The sequence below is a fragment of the Pristiophorus japonicus genome, chromosome 18, assembly GCF_044704955.1.
Source record: "Pristiophorus japonicus isolate sPriJap1 chromosome 18, sPriJap1.hap1, whole genome shotgun sequence".
Classification (NCBI taxonomy): Eukaryota; Metazoa; Chordata; class Chondrichthyes; family Pristiophoridae; genus Pristiophorus; species Pristiophorus japonicus.
Genome location: NC_091994.1, coordinates 53,073,713 through 53,095,228, shown reverse-complemented (window position 1 = coordinate 53,095,228; position 21,516 = coordinate 53,073,713). Strand labels below are relative to the sequence as shown.

At 44.3% G+C, this 21,516-nt stretch overlaps 1 protein-coding gene across 3 annotated transcripts in view; it reads right to left on the bottom strand.

The window, feature by feature from the left end:
• The window catches only part of LOC139228730 (tropomyosin alpha-4 chain), a 210,809-nt gene extending 189,493 nt beyond the window's left edge, over positions 1-21,316 (bottom strand). The window contains exon 1 of one of the 3 annotated variants that reach the window (XM_070860025.1): positions 20,993-21,316. In XM_070860025.1, coding sequence (XP_070716126.1) covers positions 20,993-21,106 — 114 coding nt within the window. In that variant the 5' untranslated portion in view covers positions 21,107-21,316. The remainder of the gene's footprint in view (positions 1-20,992) is intronic. The other 2 variants (XM_070860028.1, XM_070860027.1) reach the window with 2 other exon arrangements.
• Between the last annotated feature and the right edge of the window lie 200 nt (positions 21,317-21,516).

Sequence of the window (21,516 nt, the reverse complement as noted above, 5' to 3'; positions counted from 1 at the left end):
CCCATTATAATCTGCACTGTATCACACTGTCCCATTATAATCCACACTGTATCACACTGTCCCATTATAAACCACACTGTGTCACACGGTCCCATTAGAATCCACACTGTATAACATTGTCCCATTATAATCCACACTGTATCACACTGTCCCATTATAATCCACACTGTATCACTCCATCCCATTATAATCCACACTGTATCGCACTGTCCCATTATAGTCTACACTGTATCACACTGTCACCTTATAATCGGCACTGTATAACACTGTCCCATTATAATCCACACTGTATCACACTGTCCCATTATAATCTACACTGTATCAAACTGTCCCATTATAATCCACACTGTGTTACACGGTCCCATTACAATCCACACTGTATCACCATGTCCCATTATAATCCACACTCTATGACACTGTCCCATTACAATCCAGACTTTATCAAGCTGTCCCATTAGTTTTCACACTGTATCACACAGTCACATTATAATCCACACGGTATCACACTATCCCAGTATAATATGCACTGTATAATAATGACACATTGCAATCCACAGTTTATCATGGTGTCCCATTATGATCCACACTGTATCACACTGTCCCATTATAATCCACACTGAACCACAGTGAACCACACTGTCCATTAAAATCCACACTATGTCACACTGCCCCATTATAATCCACACTGTATCACACTGTACCATTATAATCCCCACTGTATCACACTGTCCCATTATGATCCACACTGTATCACAATGTCCCATTATAATCCACACTATATCGCACTGTCCCATTATGATCCACGCTGTATCACACTCTCCCATTATGATCCACACTGTATCACAGTGTCCCATTATAATCTACACTGCATCACACTGTCCCATTTTAATCTGCACTGTATCACACTGGCACATTATAATCCACGTTGTATCACATTGTACCTTAATTATTTACCCTGTATCACACTGGCGCATTATAATCTACACTGTATCACAGTGTCCTAATATGATCCACACTGTATCACACTGTTCCATTATAATCCACACTGTATCAAACTGTCCCATTATAATCCACACTGTATCACTCCATCCCATTATAATCCACACTGTATCGCACTGTCCCATTATAGTCTACACTGTATCACACTGTCATCTTATAATCGGCACTGTATAAAACTGTCCCATTATAATCCACACTGTATCACACTGTCCCATTATAATCTACACTATATCAAACTGTCCCATTATAATCCACACTGTGTTACACAGTCCCATTACAATCCACACTGTATCACCATGTCCCATTATAATCCACACTCTATGACACTGTCCCATTACAATCCAGACTTTATCAAGCTGTCCCATTAGATTTCACACTGTATCACACAGTCACATTATAATCCACACTGTATCACACTGTCCCATTATAATCCACACTGAATCACACTGTCCGATTAAAATCCACTTTGTATCACACTGTCCCATTAGGTTCCACACTGCTACACACTGTCCCATTAAATTCTACACTGTATAACACTATCCCAGTATAATATGCACTGTATAATAATGACACATTGCAATCCACAGTTTATCATGGTGTCCCATTGTGATCCACACTGTATCACACTGTCCCATTATAATCCACACTGAACCACAGTGAACCACACTGTCCATTAAAATCCACACTATGTCACACTGCCCCATTATAATCCACACTGTATCACACTGTCCCATTTTAATCCACACTGTATCACACTGTCCCATTTTAATCCACACTGAATCACACTGTCCCACTTTAATCCACAATGTATCACACTGTCCCATTATAATCCACACTGTATCACACTGTCCCAGTATAATCCATACTGTGTCACACGGTCCCATTATAATCCACACTGTATCACTGTGTCCCTTTATAATCCACACTGTATCATAATGTCCCATTATAATCTGCACTGTATCAAACTGTCCCATTATAATCAACACTGTATCACACTGTCCCATTATAAACCACACTGTGTCACACGGTCCCATTAGAATCCATACTCTATTACCGTGTCCCATTATAATCCACACTGTTACACACTGTCCCATTATAATCCACACTGTTTCACACTGTCCCATTATAATCCACACTGTTTCACACTGTCCCTTTATAATCCACACTGTATCACACTGTCCCATTATAATCCACACCGTGTCACATGGTCCCATTATAATCCACCCTGTATGACAGTGTCCCATTATAATCCACACTGAATCACACTGTCGCATTATAATCCACACTTTATCACAATGTCCCATTATAATCCACACTGTATCACACTGTCCCATTATAATCCACACTGTATCAAACTGTCCCATTACAATCCACACTGCACAATGACCCATTATGATCTACACTGTATCACACTGTCACATTATAATCCAGACTGTATCAAGCTGTCCCATTCTAATGTACACTGTATCACATTGTTATTATAATCTACACTGTATCAAGCTGTCATCTTGTAATCGGCACTGTATTACGCTGCCCCATTACAATCCACACTGTATCACACTGTCCCATTATAATCCACACTGTATCGCACAGTCCCTTAATAATCCACACTGTATCACACTGACCCATTAAAATTACACTGTATCACACTGTTCCATTATAATCCACACTGTATCACAGTGACCCATTATATTCCACACTGTATCATACTGTCCCATTATAATCCACAATGTATCACACTGTCCCATTATAATCCACATAGTATCACACTTTCCCATTATAATCCACACTGTATCACACTGTCCAATTATAATCCACACTGTATCACATGTCCCTTTATAATCTACACTGTATCACACTGTCTCATTATAATCCACATTGCACCACACTGGATCACACTGTCCATTAAAATCCACACGGTATCACACTGCCCCATTATAATCCACACTGTATCACACTGTCCCATTATAATCCACACTGTATCACACTGTCCCAATTTAATCCATACTGTATCACACTGTCCCATTATAATCCACGCTGTATCACACGGTCCCATAAAGATCCACACTGTATCACAATGTCCCATTATAATCCACACTATATCACACTGTCGCATTATGATCCACGTTGTATCACACTGTCCCATTATGATCCACACTGCATCACAGTGTCCCGTTATAATCTACACTGCATCACACTGTCCCCTTTTAATCTGCACATTATCACACTGGCACATTATAATCCACACTGTATCACACTGTCCCATTATAATCTACACTGTATCACACAGTCACCTTATAATCGGCACTGTATTACACTGTCGCATTATAATCCATACTGTATCACTCTGTCCCATTATATTCTACACTGTATCAAATTGTCCCATCACAATCCACACTGCATCACACTGTCCAATTATAATCCACACTCTCCCATTAAGATCTACACTGTATCATTCTGTCCCATTATAATCCACATTGTATCACATTGTACCTTAATAATCTACCCTGTATCACACTGTCACATTATAATCTACACTGTATCACAGTGTCCCAATATAATCTACACTGTATCACATTGTTCCATTATAATCCACACTGTATCAAACTATCCCATTATAATCTGCACTGTATCACACTGCCCATTATATTCTACACTGTATCACTCTGTCCCATTATAATCCACACTGTATCACAGTGTCCCAATATAATCCCCATTGTATCACACCATCCCATTATAATCCACATGGTATCGCACTGTCCCTTAATAATCCACACTGTATCACACTGACCCAATAAAATCTACACTGTATCACACTGTTCCATTATAATCCACACTGTATCACAGTGACCCATTATATTCCACACTGTATCACACTGTCCCATTATAATCCACTATGTATCACAATGTCCCATTATAATCCACATTGTATCACACTTTCCCATTATAATCCACACTGTATCACACTGTCCCATTATAATCCACACTGTATCACACTGTCACATTATAATCCACACTGTATCACACTGTCCCATTATAATCTACACTGTATCACACAGTCACCTTATAATCGGCACTGTATTACGCTGCCCCATTATAATCCACACTGAATCAAACTGCCCCATCATAATCCAAACTGTATCACACTGTCGCATTATAATCCATACTGTATCACTCTGTCCCATTATATTCTACACTGTATCAAATTGTCCCATCACAATCCACACTGCATCACACTGTCTAATTATAATCCACACTGTATCACATCTCCCATTAAGATCTACACTGTATCACTCTGTCCCATTATAATCCACACTGAACCACATTGTCCATTATAATCCACACTGTATCACACTGTCCCATTATAAACGACACTGTATCATACTGTCACATTATAATCCATTTTGTATCACACTGACACATTATAATCTACAGTGTATCACACTGTCCCATTTTAAGCTGCACTGTATCACACTGGAACATTATAATCCACAGTGTATCACATTGTACCTTTATAATCTACACGGTATCACACTGTCACTTTATAATGCACACTGCATCACACTCTCCCATTATAATCGACACTGTACCATACTGTCCCTTTATAATCCACTCTGTATCACACTGTCCCATTTTAACCCCCACTGTATCACACTCTCCCATTTTAATCCACACTGTATCACACTGTCCGATTATAATCCACAGTGTATCACACTGTCCCATTATAATCTACACGGTATCACACTGTCACCTTATAATCGGAACTGTATCACACTGTCGCATTATAATCCATACTGTATCACACTGTCCCATTATAATCTACACTGTAACAAAGTGTCCCATCATAATCCACACTGCATCACACTGTTCCATTATAATCGACACTGTATCGCACTGTCCCATTACAATCTACACTGTATCACACTGTCCCAATATAATCTACATTGTATCACACTGTTCCATTATAATTCACACTGTATCACTCTGTCGCATTATAATCTGCACTGTATCACACTTTCCCATTATATTCTACACCGAATCTATCTGTCCCATTATAATCCACACTATATCACAGTGTCCCCATATAATCCACCCTGTATCACACCATCCGATTATAATCCACACTGTATAGCACTGTCCCTTAATAATCCACACTGCATCACACTGACCCTTTGAAATCTACACTGTATCACACTGTCCCATTATAATCCACACTATATCACAGTATCCCATTATAATCGACACTGCATCACACTGTCCCATTTTGATCTGCACTGTATCACACTGGCACATTATAATCCACAGTGTATCAGATTTTACCTTAATAATCTACTCTGTATCACACTGTCATATTATAATCTACACTGTATCACAGTGTCCCAAAATAATCTACACGGTATCACACTGTTCCATTAAATTCACACTTTATCACACTGTCCCATTATAATCCACACTGTATCACAGTGACCCATTATATTCCCCACTGTATCACACTGTCCCATTATAATCCACAATGTATCACACTGTCCCATTATAATCCACACAGTATCCCACTTTCCCATTATAATCCACAATGTATCACACTGTCCCATTATAATCCACACAGTATCACACTTTCCCATTATAATCCACACTTTATCATACTGTCCCATTATAATCCACACTGTAGCACACTGTCCCATTATAATCTACACTGTATCACACTGTCACCTTATAATTGGCACTGTATTACGCTGCCCCATTATAATCCACACTGTATCACACTGTCCCATTATAATCTAAACTGTATCAAACTGCCCCATCATAATCCAAACTATCACACTTTCGCATTATAATCCAACTGTATCACACTGTCGCATTATAATCTACAGTGTATCAAACTGTCCCATCATAATCCACACTGCATCACACTGTTCCATTATAATCCACACTGTATCGCACTGTCCCATTACAATCTACACTGTATCACACAGTCACATTATAATCCACACTGTATCGCACTGTCCCATAATAATCCACACTGTATCACACTGTCCCATTATAATCCACACTGTATCACACTGTCCCTTTATAATCTACACTGTATCATACTGTCCCATTATAATCCACACTGTATTACACTGTCCCATTATAATCCACATTGTATCGCACTGTCCCATTACAATCTACACTGTATCACACAGTCACATTATAATCCACACTGTATCGCACTGTCCCATAATAATCCACACTGTATCACACTGTCCCATTATAATCCACACTGTATCACACTGGCCCTTTATAATCTACACTGCATCACAGTGTCCCATTATATTCTGCACTGTATCACACTGTCCCATTATAATATGCACTATATAATACTGTCACATTGCAATCCACAGTTTATCATGCTGTCCCATTATGATCCACACTGTATCACACTGTCCCATTATAATCCACACTGTATCACACTGTCCCTTTATAATCTACAATGTATCACACTGTCCCATTATAATCCACACTGAACCACACTGAACCACACTGTCCATTAAAATCCACACTTATCACACGGTCCCAATTTAATCCATACTGTATCACACTGTCCCATTATAATCCACAATGTATCACACTGTCCCATTATAATCCACACTGTATCACACTGTCCCATTATAATCCATACTGTATCACACTGTCCCAATTTAATCCATACTGTGTCACACGGTCCCATTATAATCACACTGTATCACAGTGTCGCATTATAATCCACACTGTATCACACTGTCCCATTATAATCCACACTGTATCACACTGTCTCATTATAAGCCACATTGTATCACACTGTCCCATTATAATCCACACCGTGTCACACGGTCCCATTATAATCCACACTGTATCACACTGTCCCATTATATTCCACACTGTATCAAACTGTCCCATTACAATCCACACTGTATCACACTGACCCATTATGATCTACACTGTATCACTTTGTCACATTATAATCCAGACTGTATCACGCTGTCCCATTATAATCCACACTGAACCACACTGAACCACACTGTCCATTAAAATCCACACTGTATCACACGGTCCCAATTTAATCCATACTGTATCACACTGTCCCATTATAATCCCCACTGTATCACACTGTCCCATTTTAATCCACACTGTATCACACTGTCTCATTATAATCCATACTGTATCACACTGTCCCAATTTAATCCATACTGTGTCACACGGTCCCATTATAATCCACACTGTATCACAGTGTCCCTTTATAATCCACACTGTAACATAATGTCCCATTATAATCTGCACTGTATCAAACTGTCCCATTATAATCCACACTGTATCACACTGTCCTGTTATAAACCACACTGTGTCACACGGTCCCATTGGAATCCACACTGTATTACCGTGTCGCATTATAATCCACACTGTATCACACTGTCCCATTATAATCCACACTGTATCACACTGTCTCATTATAATCCACACTGTATCACACTGTCCCATTATAAACCACACTGTGTCACACGGTCCCATTGGAATCCACACTGTATTACCGTGTCGCATTATAATCCACACTGTATCACACTGTCCCATTATAATCCAGACTGTATCACGCTGTCCCATTATAATCCACACTGTTTCACACTGTTATTATAATCTACACTGGATCAAACTGTCACCTTATAATCGGCACTGTATTAAGTTGCCATATTACAATCCACACTGTATCACACTGTCCCATTATAATCCACACTGTATCAAACTGTCCCATTATAATCTGCACTGTATCACACTGCCCATTATATTCTACACAGTATCACTCTGCCCCATTATAATCCGCACTGTATCACAGTGTCCAAATATAATCCACACTGTATCACACCATTCCATTATAATCCACACTGTATGCCGCACTGTCCCTTAATAATCCACACTGTATCACACTGTCCCATTATAATCTACACTGTATCACACTGTCCCATTATAATCCACACTGTATCAAACTGTCCCATCATAATCCACACTGCATCACACTGTCCCATTATAATCTACACTGTATCAAACTATCCCATCATAATCCAAACTGCATTACACTGCTCCATTATAATCCACACTGTATCACACTGTCCCATTATAATCCACACTGTATCACACTGTCCCATTGTAATCCACACTGTAGCACATTGTCCAATTATAATCCACACTGTATCACACTGTCCAATTATAAACCACACTGTATCGCACTGTCCCATTATGATGCACACTGTATCACAGTGACCCATTATATTCCCCACTGTATCACACTGTCCCATTATAATCCACAATGCATCACACTGTACCATTATAATCCACACAGTATCACACTTTCCCATTATAATCCACACTTTATCACACTGTCCCATTATAATCCACACTGTATCACACTGTCACATTTTAATCCAGACTGTATCACACTGTCCCATTATAATCCACACTGTATCACACTGTCCCATTATAATCCACACTTTATCACACTGCCCCATTATAATCTGCACTGTATCACACTTTCCCATTATATTCTACACTGTATCACTCTGTCCCATTATAACCCACACTGTATCTCAGTGTCCCCATATAATCCACACTGTATCACACTGCTCCATTATAATCTGCACTGTATCACACTGTCCCATTATATTCTACACTGTATCACTCTGTCCCATTAGAATCTACACTGTATCACACTGTCCCATTATAATCCACACTGTAACACACTGTCCCATTATAATCCACACTGTATCACACTGTCGGATTATAATCCACACTGTATCACACCGTCGCATTATAATCTACACATTATCACATGTCCCATTATAATCCACACTGTTTCACACTGTCCCCTTATAAACCACACTGTATCACACTGTCCCATTATAATTCACAATGTATCACACTGTCCCATTATAATATAAACTGTATCACATTGTACCTTTATAATCTGCAATGTATCAGACTGTCCCATTATAATCCACACTGTATGATACTGTCCCCTTATAATCTACATTGTATCACACTGTCCCATTATAATCCACACTGTATCGCACTGTCCCATTATAATCTACACTGTATCACATTGTCCCATTAAAGTCCACACTGTATCACACTGTCGCATTATAATCCACACTGTATCACACTGTCCCATTATAATTCACACTGTATCACACTGTCCCATTATAATCCACACCGTGTCACATGGTCGCATTATAATCCGCACTGTATCACACTGTCCCATTATATTCCACACTGTATCACACTGACCCATTATGATCCACATTGTATCACATTGTCACATTATAATCCAGACTGTATCACGTTGTCCCATTATAATCCATACTGTATCACACTGTTATTATAATCTACACTGGATCAAACTCTCACCTTATAATCGGCACTGTATTACGCTGCCCCATTACAATCCACACTGTATCACACTGTCCCATTATAATCCACACTGTATCAAACTGTCCCATTATAATCTGCACTGTATCACACTGCCCATTATATTCTACACTGTACCACTCTGTCCCATTATAATCCACACTGTATCACAGTGTCCCAATATAATCCACACTGTATCACACCATCCCATTATAATCCACACTGTATCGCACTGTCCCTTAATAATCCACACTGTATCACACTGGCCCATTAAAATCTACATGTATCACACTGTTCCATTATAATCCACACTGTATCACAGTGACCCATTATATTCCACACTGTATCACACTGTCCCATTATAATCCACAATGTATCACACTGTCCCATTATAATCCAGACAGTATCACACTTTCCCATTATAATCCACACTGTATCACACTGTCCCATTATAATCCACACTGTATCACACTGTCACATTATAATCTACACTGTATCAAACTGTCCCATCATAATCCAAACTGCATTACACTGCTCCATTATAATCCACACTGTATCACACTGTCCCATTATAATCTACACTGTATCACACTGTCCCATTACAATCCACACTGTAGCACACTGTCCCATTATAATCCACACTGTATCACACTGTCCCATTATAATCCACACTGTATCGCACTGTCCCATTATAATCTACACATTATCACATTGTCCCATTAAAATCCACACTGTATCAAACTGTCGCATTATAATCCACACTGTATCACACTGTCCTCCTATAATCTACACTGTATCACATGGTCCCATTATGATCTACACTGTATCACACTGTGTCATCATAATCAACAATGTATCACATTGTCCAATTATAATCCACACTGTATCACACTGTCCCATTATAATCCACACTGTACCATACAATCCCATTATAATTCACACTGTATCACACTGTCCCATTATAATTCACACTATATCAGCCTGTCCCATTAGAATCCACACTGTATCGTAATGTCCCAATTTAATCCACACTGTATCACACTGTCCCATTTTAATCCACACTGTACCACACTGTCCCATTATAATCCACACTGCATCACACTGTCCCATTATAATCCACACTGTATCGCACTGTCCCATTATAATCCACACTGCATCATACTGTCCCATTATAATCCACACTGTATCACAGTGTCCCATTATAATCCTCACAGTATCACATTGTCCCATTATAATCCACACTGTATCACACTGTCGCATTGTAATTCACACTGTATCACACTGTCCCATTATAATCCACACTGTATCACAATGTCCAATTAAAATCCACACTGCAATCACAGTGTCCCATTATAATGCACACTGTATCACACTGTCAGTTTATAATCCAGACTGTGTCACACTGTCCCATTAAAATCTATTCATTATCATGTGTCCCATTATAATCCACACAGTTTCACACTGTCCCCTTATAATCTAAACTATATCACACTGTCCCATTATAATCCACACTGTATTACATTGTCCCTTTATAATCCACACTGTATCACACTGTCCCATTATAATCCACACTATATCACACTGTCCCCTTATAATCTACACTATATCACACTGTCCCATTATAATCCACACTGTATCACACTGTACCATTATAATCTACACTGTATCACACTGTTCCATTACAGTCGACACTGTATCACAGTGTCCCATTATAATCCACACTCTATTACATTGTCCCTTTATAATCCGCACTGTATCACACTGTCCCATTCTAATCCACACTGTATCACACTGTCCCTTTATAATCTACACTATATCACACTGTCCCATTATAATCCACACTGTATCCCACTGTCCCATTATAATCTACAATGTATCACATTGTCCCATTAAAATCCACACTGTATCACACTGTCGCTTTATAATCCACACTGTATCACACTGTCCCATTATAATCCACACTGTATCACAATGTCCCAATTTAATCCACACTGTATCACCATGCCCCATTATAATCCACACTGTATCACATTGTCCCATTATAATCCACACTGTATCACAGTTTCCCATTATAATCCACACTGTATCACAGTGTCCCATTATAATCCACACTGTATCACACTGTCCCATTATAATCCACACTGTATCACAATGTCCCATTGTAATGCACACTTTATCACACCGTCCCAGTAAAATCCACACTGTATCACACTGTCCCATTATAATCCGCACTGTATCACAATGTCCCATTGTAATGCACACTTTATCACACCGTCCCATTAAAATCCACACTGTATTGCACTGTCCCATTATAATCCGCACTGTATCACACTGAGACTTTATAATCCACACTGTATCACAATGTCCCATTATAATCCACACTGTATCACACTGTCCCATTATAATCCACACTGTATCACAATGTCCCATTGTAATGCACACTTTATCACACCGTCCCATTAAAATCCACACTGTATTACACTGTCTCATTATAATCCACACTGTATCACACTGAGGCTTTATAATCCACACTGTATCACAATGTCCCATTGTAATGCACACTTTATCACACCATCCCATTAAAATCCACACTGTATCACACTGTCCCATTATAATCCACATTGTATCACACTGAGACTTTATAATCCACACTGTGTCACACTGTCCCCTTGCAATCTACATTATATACACGCACTCCAAACCTATTTTAGACTTCTTCGCATTTACCCCCTGTCTGAAGCGTTTTATTTCTGAACTATTCTTCACTCTAATGCTAGTTGTCTCCCCCCCGCCCCACCCCCCCAACCCCTCCACCATCTTTGTCTCCTCCCTAGTATTTCATGATGGTGACCGTTCCCCTGCCAAATTACTCGAAACCCTCTCCCACAGCACTAGCAAACCCCACCCCGCAAGAACATTGGCCCCGTCTCTGTTGAGGTGTAACTCGCCCACTTCTACAGATTCCAGTGGCCCAGTAAACTGAAACCAACATCGTGCACCATTTCTCCAGCCACGCCTTAACCCGTTTTATCCCACTATTACTAGTTGTCTTGGAGAACCCTTGCGACTGGACCAAGACCTAGCTCTGTCAAGCCCGTGTGGTGGCTGGTGTGCAACGGCCACCCCACGTTAAATAAAACCACGCACAGGCATCTTCCACCCTTCAGGATGTAGTTCGGGACCTGGAATTTTAGGTCCTTCAATGAAACACTTGTGAACTCATCCTTTTTTTGCGTGGAAGCAAGTCATCCTCGTTTTGAAGGACTGCTTCTGATGGTGATGACTATTCCTATACTCGCTTGCCTGTGGCATCAAGAGATTACTTCCTTTGAGGTCCTGCTCTTTAATTTCCTCCCAAACTCTGACTGCAGGACCTCAACACTTTTCCTCCTCATGTCATTGGCTCCAACATGCTCTGCACTCTCTCAGTGCTGTCCTTTACCCTGGCACCAGGGAGGCAACACACCGAACGGGACTCCGTCTGCTGTTGCAGAAATGCCTGTCTTCTCCCTGACTATCGAATCCTCTATGAAAAGCAACAATATCACAGTTGGTTCATTAGATTCTTCATTCCCCATCGAATGCTCGTTGTAGAACCCGTGAGATTTTCCATTCCATTTTAATCTGTTATTCCCCGTTATACTCCCTCATGTCCTGCCCAGTGCCTCAACACTGTTTCTCTGACTTGTCCGAATACACTCTACTTTAAAACCCAACATTTCATGGAAACTCTTTGTTTTTTGTTGCCTCCAAAACTTTATGTGGAAAAAAATTGGTCAAATAAATGATGAAATATGCCAATCCTGTAGCTAAACAATTGAAAGCCTCAATTAAATGTCAAGCTGCAATCACACCCAAGGAGCCATTATCCTATATATAGTTGAGCTGCTTTTAATACTGAACACTTGGCCCATTGCTGCTATTTGCACTATCGACATCCCAAATCCCAGCTAATTCCTCAGCTCTCCAATGATGCCCTTGTTAAGTGAGAGGATTAGTGGGATCTCTGACTAATGCATTGCTAATGACTTGGAACCTCTTGGATGGACTAATAGCATTGGATGCCTTTAGTGCCACCTTCAGTTGCAAGGCGGCAGCTGCCAAGGCCTGTCTGAGATTAGCTGGTGGAGTGATGGACTGCAGCCAGGACAAAGAGCTAATGGAATAGTGTCAGACTCTCCCTGTGCTTTACATAGAATGTACAGCACAGAAACAGGCTATTCGGTCCAACTGGTCCGTGCTGGTGTTTATGCTCACCACAAGCCCTCTCCCACCCCTCTTCATCTCACCCCATCGCCATATCCTTCTCTTGCTTTCTCCCTCATGTGTTTATCCAGCTTCCCCTTAAATGCATCGATACTATTCCCCTCAACCACTCCCTGTGGCAGTGAGTTCCAAGTTCTCACCACACTCTGGGTAAAGCAGTTTCTCCTGAGTTCGTTCATTCGTTTATGAGTGACTATCTTATATTGATGGCCCCTAGTTCTGCTCTGCCCCCACAAGTGGAAACATCTTCTCTACATCTACGCCATCAAACTTCTTCATAATTTTAAAGATCGCTATCAGGTCACCCCTCAGCCTTTTCTTTTCCAGAGAAAAAATTCCCAGAAAAATGTGCAGGCTGTGGTCATTGAGTGGGGGATTGCGATGAATTGGATAGCTTTCAAAGAGCCAGCGTGGACACAATGGGCTGAACGGCCTCCTTCAATGTTCTATCATTCGATGGTTGTATGAAGGAAGCCCCCTTCAGGTCACCATCCCGTGACCTGGACTGGAATGTAAAAAAGCTTCAAATGCAATCTGTGCAAACACCCGGTGCATGCACAGACACACAGACAAATACCCAAACACACGTACAGATACACGCGTACACGCAGACAGCTGAGGAGAGACCCTTTCACCAAATTCACAAGTGTGCAAGGGACCTTGGAGTGCAGGTCCACAGATCCCTAAAGGTAGCAGGACAAGTAGATAAGGTGGTTAAGAAGGCATACGGAATACTTGTCTTTATTAGCCGAGGCATAGAGTACAAGAATAGAGAGGTTATGTTTGAACTGTATAAAACACTGGTTAGGCCACAGCTGGAGTACTGCGTGCAGTTCTGGTCACCACATTACAGGAAAGATATGATTGCACTGGAGAGGGTACAGAGGATATTTATGAAGATGTTGCCTGGGCTGGAGAATTTTGGCTGTGAGGAAAGATTGGAGATGCTGGGTCTGTTTTCTTTGGAACAGAGGAGGCTGAGGGGGATATTATTGAGGTGTATAAAATTATGATGGGCCTGGATAGAGTGGATAGGAAGGACCTGTTTCCCTTGGCAGAGGGGTCAACAACCAGGGGGCATAGATTTAAAGTAATTGCGGGGAGGTTTAGAGGAGATATGAGGGTGGTAGGGGTCTGGAACACCCTGCCTGAAAGGAAGGTAGAGGCAGAAACCCTCACCACATTTAAAAAGTGCTTGGATGTGCACTTAAAGTGCCATAACCTACAGGGCTACTGACCAAGAGCTGGAAAGTGGGATTAGGCCGGATAGCTCTTGGTCGGCCAGCGCGGACACGATGGGCCGAAATGGCCTCCTTCCGTGCTGTAAATTTCTGTGATTCTATGATTTTATGTGCTTCTTGGACAGATGAGGATTGCTCGGTGATTGATGAGTTTTTGCAAAGCATTTCGACACAGATCAGCAAAAACCCCGGCACTGAGGAATTCTCAGTGGAATGCTCGGAATGATTCTGCATTGTGGGCCTCCTTTCTATTTCTCCCTGCGGGAGTGAGTGCCTCGCTCCTCGAAAGGCTCCTTGAGATGTTGCTGGTCACCTGTCATTCATTGCATGTGGAGAGAGTCCCACAGGAGGTGACTACTTGTAATTTCACCAGGCAGCCTGCACCGAATAAGGGCTCAGCAGACCAGCGATATAATACGGGTAAATGGCAGGGCTTATCTCAAGGGAACATTAAGTAAACGCTAAATAAGTTCATTGATGTCAATCTTGGCTCAGCCTTGGGTAGCATTCCTGCCTCAGAGTCAGAAGGGTATGGATTCGAGACACAGTCCCAACAGAGCAGGAGATGAGAGTTCTGGTCTCTGAATACTCATCCAGTGGAGGACATGTGTCCAATGGGAGTGGAGAGTGAGGTCGCTGCCAGCAGACCCCCACCCCCACCCCCCCATCACATCTAGCTGCCCCTCAGAAGAAGGATTCAATCAGATTGAAGTCAATGCGAATAAAAATCGTGAGAGATGCATGGTGAGCGGCAAAACGATAATGTGTGTTTTACACTATCGTCACAGTCAAAATTACCCTCACTGCGTTAATCCAGCTCCCGCACACTGTCATTCAGTAACCCCTCTCCCCCAGCGCCCTGTGTTACTGACTGTATCTCTACTTTTGTTAATCCAGCTCCCTCACACTGTCACTCAGTAACCCCTCTCCCCCAGCGCCCTGTGTTACTGACTGTATCTCTACTTTTGTTAATCCAGCTCCCGCACACTGTCACTCAGTAACCCCTCTCCCCCAGCGCCCTGTGTTACTGACTGAATCTGTACTGATGTTAATCCAGCTCCCGCACACTGTCACTCAGTAACCCCTCTCCCCCAGCGCCCTGTGTTACTGACTAAATCTGTACTGATGTTAATCCAGCTCCCTCACACTGTCACTCAGTAACCCCTCTCCCCCAGCGCCCTGTGTTACTGACTAAATCTGTACTGATGTTAATCCAGCTCCCTCACACTGTCACTCAGTAACCCCTCTCCCCCAGCGCCCTGTGTTACTGACTGTATCTCTACTTTTGTTAATCCAGCTCCCGCACACTGTCACTCAGTAACCCCTCTCCCCCAGCGCCCTGTGTTACTGACTGAATCTGTACTGATGTTAATCCAGCTCCCGCACACTGTCACTCAGTAACCCCTCTCCCCCAGCGCCCTGTGTTACTGACTAAATCTGTACTGATGTTAATCCAGCTCCCTCACACTGTCACTCAGTAACCCCTCTCCCCCAGCGCCCTGTGTTACTGACTAAATCTGTACTGATGTTAATCCAGCTCCCTCACACTGTCACTCAGTAACCCCTCTCCCCCAGCGCCCTGTGTTACTGACTGTATCTCTACTTTTGTTAATCCAGCTCCCGCACACTGTCACTCAGTAACCCCTCTCCCCCAGCGCCCTGTGTTACTGACTGAATCTGTACTGATGTTAATCCAGCTCCCGCACACTGTCACTCAGTAACCCCTCTCCCCCAGCGCCCTGTGTTACTGACTAAATCTGTACTGATGTTAATCCAGCTCCCTCACACTGTCACTCAGTAACCCCTCTCCCCCAGCGCCCTGTGTTACTGACTAAATCTGTACTGATGTTAATCCAGTTCCCTCACACTGTCACTCAGTAACCCCTCTCCCCCAGCGCCCTGTGTAACTGACTGAATCTGTACTGATGTTAATCCAGCTCCCTCACACTGTCACTCAGTAACCCCTCTCCCCCAGCGCCCTGTGTTACTGACTGTATCTCTACTTTTGTTAATCCAGCTCCCGCACACTGTCACTCAGTAACCTCTCCCCCAGCACCCTGTGTTACTGACTAAATCTGTACTGATGTTAATCCAGCTCCCTCACACTGTCACTCAGTAACCTCTCCCCCAGCACCCTGTGTTACTGACTGTATCTCTATTGATGTTAATCCAGCTCCCGCACACTGTCACTCAGTAACCCCTCTCCCCCAGCACCCTGTGTTACTGACTGAATCTGTACTGATGTTAATCCAGCTCCCGCACACTTTCACTCAGTGACCCCTCTCCCCCAGCACCCTGTGTTACTGACTGAATCTGTACTGATGTTAATCAACTCTGCTGAATACCTTCTTCTGGCCAGAGCCCTGTGCTAATGACCACAGCCCAGTGATTACTGATTGAGACACCTTTGTCCTCTGATTTAACGGAGACTCTGGGTGTAACTTTGACTTAGGCGGATAGTTTAAATCGGCGATATTTGAGGGGCCCATTGTACACCCGGCCAATTATCCTCTCCCTGAAAGATGTACAATTAGCCGCCAATCTAACTCAACCGTTTAAACTATCACCAAATAATTTCAATTACCAAAATTAACTCATTACTTTTGAGAGAAATAGAAAAAAAGTAAACAAAATAAAATGATTTTTAACCTAATCCTAATTCTTTTTCGCTGTTTAATAATTAAAAGGGGTCATAAGGCAAGATGCTGTGTTTTTTGGAGGTTATTTATTGCAGTGTTGTAGTATTAACAATGGTGCGGGTGAGGTTGTGAAGGAGTCCCATGTATAAGATATATAGGGACACAGGGCTGTCGATATATAGTGGCACCAGCTGTCCATTTATCTGCTATCAGGGGGAGGGTGAGCAGACTTTACACAGTGCACGCACGTACACTGGGAGAGGAGCGTGTTATGGCCGATATCTCTCCTTTTTGACTGAGGTTTTTAATTCATAGGATATGAGCGTCGCTGGCAAGGCCGGCATTTATTGCCCATCCCTAACTGCCCTGGAGAAGGTGCATTGGTCAGTGAGCTCACACTCGGGGTCACACCTACGGTCAGTGAGCTCACACTCAGGGTCATACTTGGGGTCATACTCGGGCTCACACTCGGACTCACACTCGAGGTCAGTGAGCTCACACTCAGGGTCAGTGAGCTCACACTCGAGGTCACACTCAGGGTCAGTGAGCACACACTCGGGCTCACACTCGGGCTCACACTTGGGGTCACACTCCGGCTCACACTCGGGGTCAGTGAGCTCACACTTGGGGTCACACTCCGGCTCACACTCGGGGTCAGTGAGCTCACACTTGGGGTCACACTCGGGCTCACACTCGGGGTCAGTGAGCTCACACTCGGGCTCACACTCGGGCTCACACTTGGGGTCACACTCCGGCTCACACTCGGGGTCAGTGAGCTCACACTTGGGGTCACACTCGGGCTCACACTCGGGGTCAGTGAGCTCACACTCGGGGTCACACTCGGACTCACACTCGGGGTCAGTGAGCTCACACTCGGGGTCACACTCGGGGTCAGTGAGCTCACACTCGGGGTCACACTCGGGGTCAGTGAGCTCACACTCGGGGTCACACTCGGATCAGTGAGCTCACACTCGGGGTCACACTCGGGGTCAGTGAGCTCACACTCGGGGTCACATTCGGGGTCAGTGAGCTCACACTCGGGGTAACACCCGGGGTCGGTGAGCTCACACTCAGGGTCACACTCGGGGTCAGTGAGTGAGTGAAATTGTGCATACTCCGTGCCCTCACTGATTTACAGCGAGTGTACTAAGCGAGTGTTTGGGATGTAAAACTGTACACCCAAACCCAGCCATGGGGAGTGAGTGCCTGCAGCTGCTGTGCTCGCCCCACCACCGTGTCCCACCCCCAGCTCGCCGATCCCCAACCTCATCAGTCTGCTCACTCCCCTTCAGCAACCAGCGTCCCAGCCCTCCATCAATCTCCCTCAGTCCATCCACAGCTCCTGCAACCTTCCCACCATCTGATTGTTATCGAATCTTCCTTTGTTTATAATGTGGAAGAAGCAGAGGAAGGATTCAATCTCGTACCTCTTCATTGTGCACTTTCTCCCTCCCTCCCTCTCTCTCTGTCCCTCTCTCCCTCCCTCCCTCTCTCTCCCTCACTCACCCTCTCCCTCCCTCCCTCTCCCTCTCTCTCTGTCTCTCTCTCTCTCCCTCCCTCTCTTTCTCCCTCCCTCTCTCTCTCTCAGTCTCTCTCTCCCTCCCTCTCTCTCTCCCTCCCTCCCTCCCTCTCTCTTTCTGTCCCTCTCTCTGTCTCTCTCTCTCCCTCCCTCTCTCTCTCTCCCTCCCTCTCTCTCTTTCCCTCCTCTCTCTCTCTCTCTCTCTCTCTCTCTCTCCCTCCCCCTCCCCCTCTCTCTCTCTCTCTCTCCCTCCCCCCATCCCCCTCTGTCTTTCCCTCTCTTGCTTTCTCTCTCTGTCTCCCTCCCCCTCTCTCTCTCTCACTCTCCCTCCCTCTCTCTCTCTCTCTCTCTCTCCCTATCTCTCTGTGTCCCTCCCTCTTTCTCCCTCCCTCTTTCTCGCTCCCTCCCTCTCTCTCTCTCCCTCGCTCCCTCTCTCTTTCTCCCTCCTTCTCTCTCTGTCTGCCTCTCTCCCTCCCTCTCTCCCTCCCTCCCTCCCTCTCTCTCTCTTTCTGTCCCTCTCTCTGTCTCTCTCTCCCTCCTTCTCTCTTTCTCCCTCCCTCTCATTCTTTCCCTCCCCCCTCTCTCTCTCTCTGTCTGTCTGTCTCTCACTCTCTCTCTCCTCCCCCTCTCTCTTCCTCCCCCCCACCCCCCTCTGTCTTTCCCTCTCTCTCTCTCTCTCTTTCTCTCTCTGTCTCCCTCCCTCACTCTCTCCCTCTCTCTCTCTCTCTCTCTCTCCCTCTCTCTCTCTTTCTGTCACCCTCCCTCTCCCTCTCTCCCTCTCTCTCTCCCTCCCTCTCTTCTCTCTCTCGCTCTCTCTCTCTTTCTCTCCCTCTCTCTCTCTCTCTCTCTGTCTCCCTCTCCCTCCCCCCCTCTCTCCCTCCTTCTCTCCCTCCCTCTCTCTCTCTCTCTCATTCCCTCCCTCTCTCTCTCTCTCTCTCTGTCTCCTTCCCTCTCTCTCTGTCTCCCTCCATCACTCTCTCTCTCTCTGTTTCCCTCGCCCTCTCTTTCCCTTTCTTCCTCTCTTCTCTCTCTCGCTCTTTCTCTTTCTCTCTCTCTCTCTCTCTGTCTCCCTCCCTCTCCCTCCCTCTCTCTCTCTCTTCCTCCTTCCCTCCCTCTCTCTCTCTCTCCCTCCTTCCCTCCCTCCCTCTCTCTCCCTTTCCCTCCCTCCCTTTCTCTCCCTCTCTCTCTCTCTCTCTCTCCCTCTCTCCCTCTCACTAATTTCCTGCTCCTCCATCGTTCTGTCTATCTGTGTTCCCACCCTGTGATGTGGTGCGGGGCTCTCACTCTCACTCCCACTGGCCCCAGTGTCACATGTCCGGTGTTACCGGCTCACGGTGAGAGCCGTCACTGGGTGTGTTACCTTCCTTTTTAATCTCCTCTCATTTGTTTTCTTCTTTTCTTTTTCAAATGTCCGTGTCTTTACCTTTATGAGAAATTCCTTTTAGACTATCGCCCAAACTCAAGACAAGCCGCCGATGATTCTGCGCACGGTGCTGACCCTGCCTTGTGGTTGTGTGTCATTAAAAACCGTGTTGACCATTAACCTTTCCCCTTTATTTAGTATCTGGTGCACTTGAGCAAAGCCCTCTCTCTTTCACCTCTTTGCAAGCTTGCAGACTCAAAGTCTTTCTAACCTTTGCTCGTAACCCAGTCCCTCTGAAGCTAAAGACCTTGCGGTCCCTTCTCTGCACCATTTCCAGAATTGATGCCCCAGTGACCAGAAGCCGTATACTGTACAGTATTGGTGATACGGCCTGCCCTGGGCATCATACGGCTTCCGCACACACCCCAGCGACCGAGTCTGGAACCTTGTACTCAGATCAGCCCGGTCGGTACTCATTCATTCTTTCCACACCTCTCCCTGTGCCCTGACTATCCTTCAGCCGCACTGGCCACTCCAATCCTCTACTTGAACCAACCTGCTTGAACTTCTCTTCTGCCGCTTTCTTGTCCGCCTCGGCCTGCTCGGCCCGGTCAATGGCATTCTCCTTGTCCAGCTTCAGCATCTGCATCTTCTTCTTGATGGCTTCCATGGCTGCCGGAGGAGCTGCGACACGCTCAGGGCGAGAAGAACGTTTGTAAAGGGAGAAGGCTTGGCCGGGAAAGGTGTCAGCGGAGGCAGAGCCTGGGTGAAGCGGGAGGCTGAGAGGGACTGAGCAACCGCAGGCTCAAGTCGTCCGGCTTTAAATTCCTTAAAGGAAAGGAATGACATGTTTGGAACGGTTCCCCTTTCTCCCCGATGGCCTCGAACCCTTGGATTTGCCGACGGCCTTTGGAATGAGCTGGAGTCATCAGCTGCTCTTGGCCCATGCCCGTATTTGGGGCTGTGTTTATTCTGAAGAAGATCATGTTGCCATATTTAAAACCCACGGACAGGTTCTGAGAGGGGAGAAGGTGTTGACGTCTACACGGCCTTCCTTTGACAAACCTCTTCACCACCTCG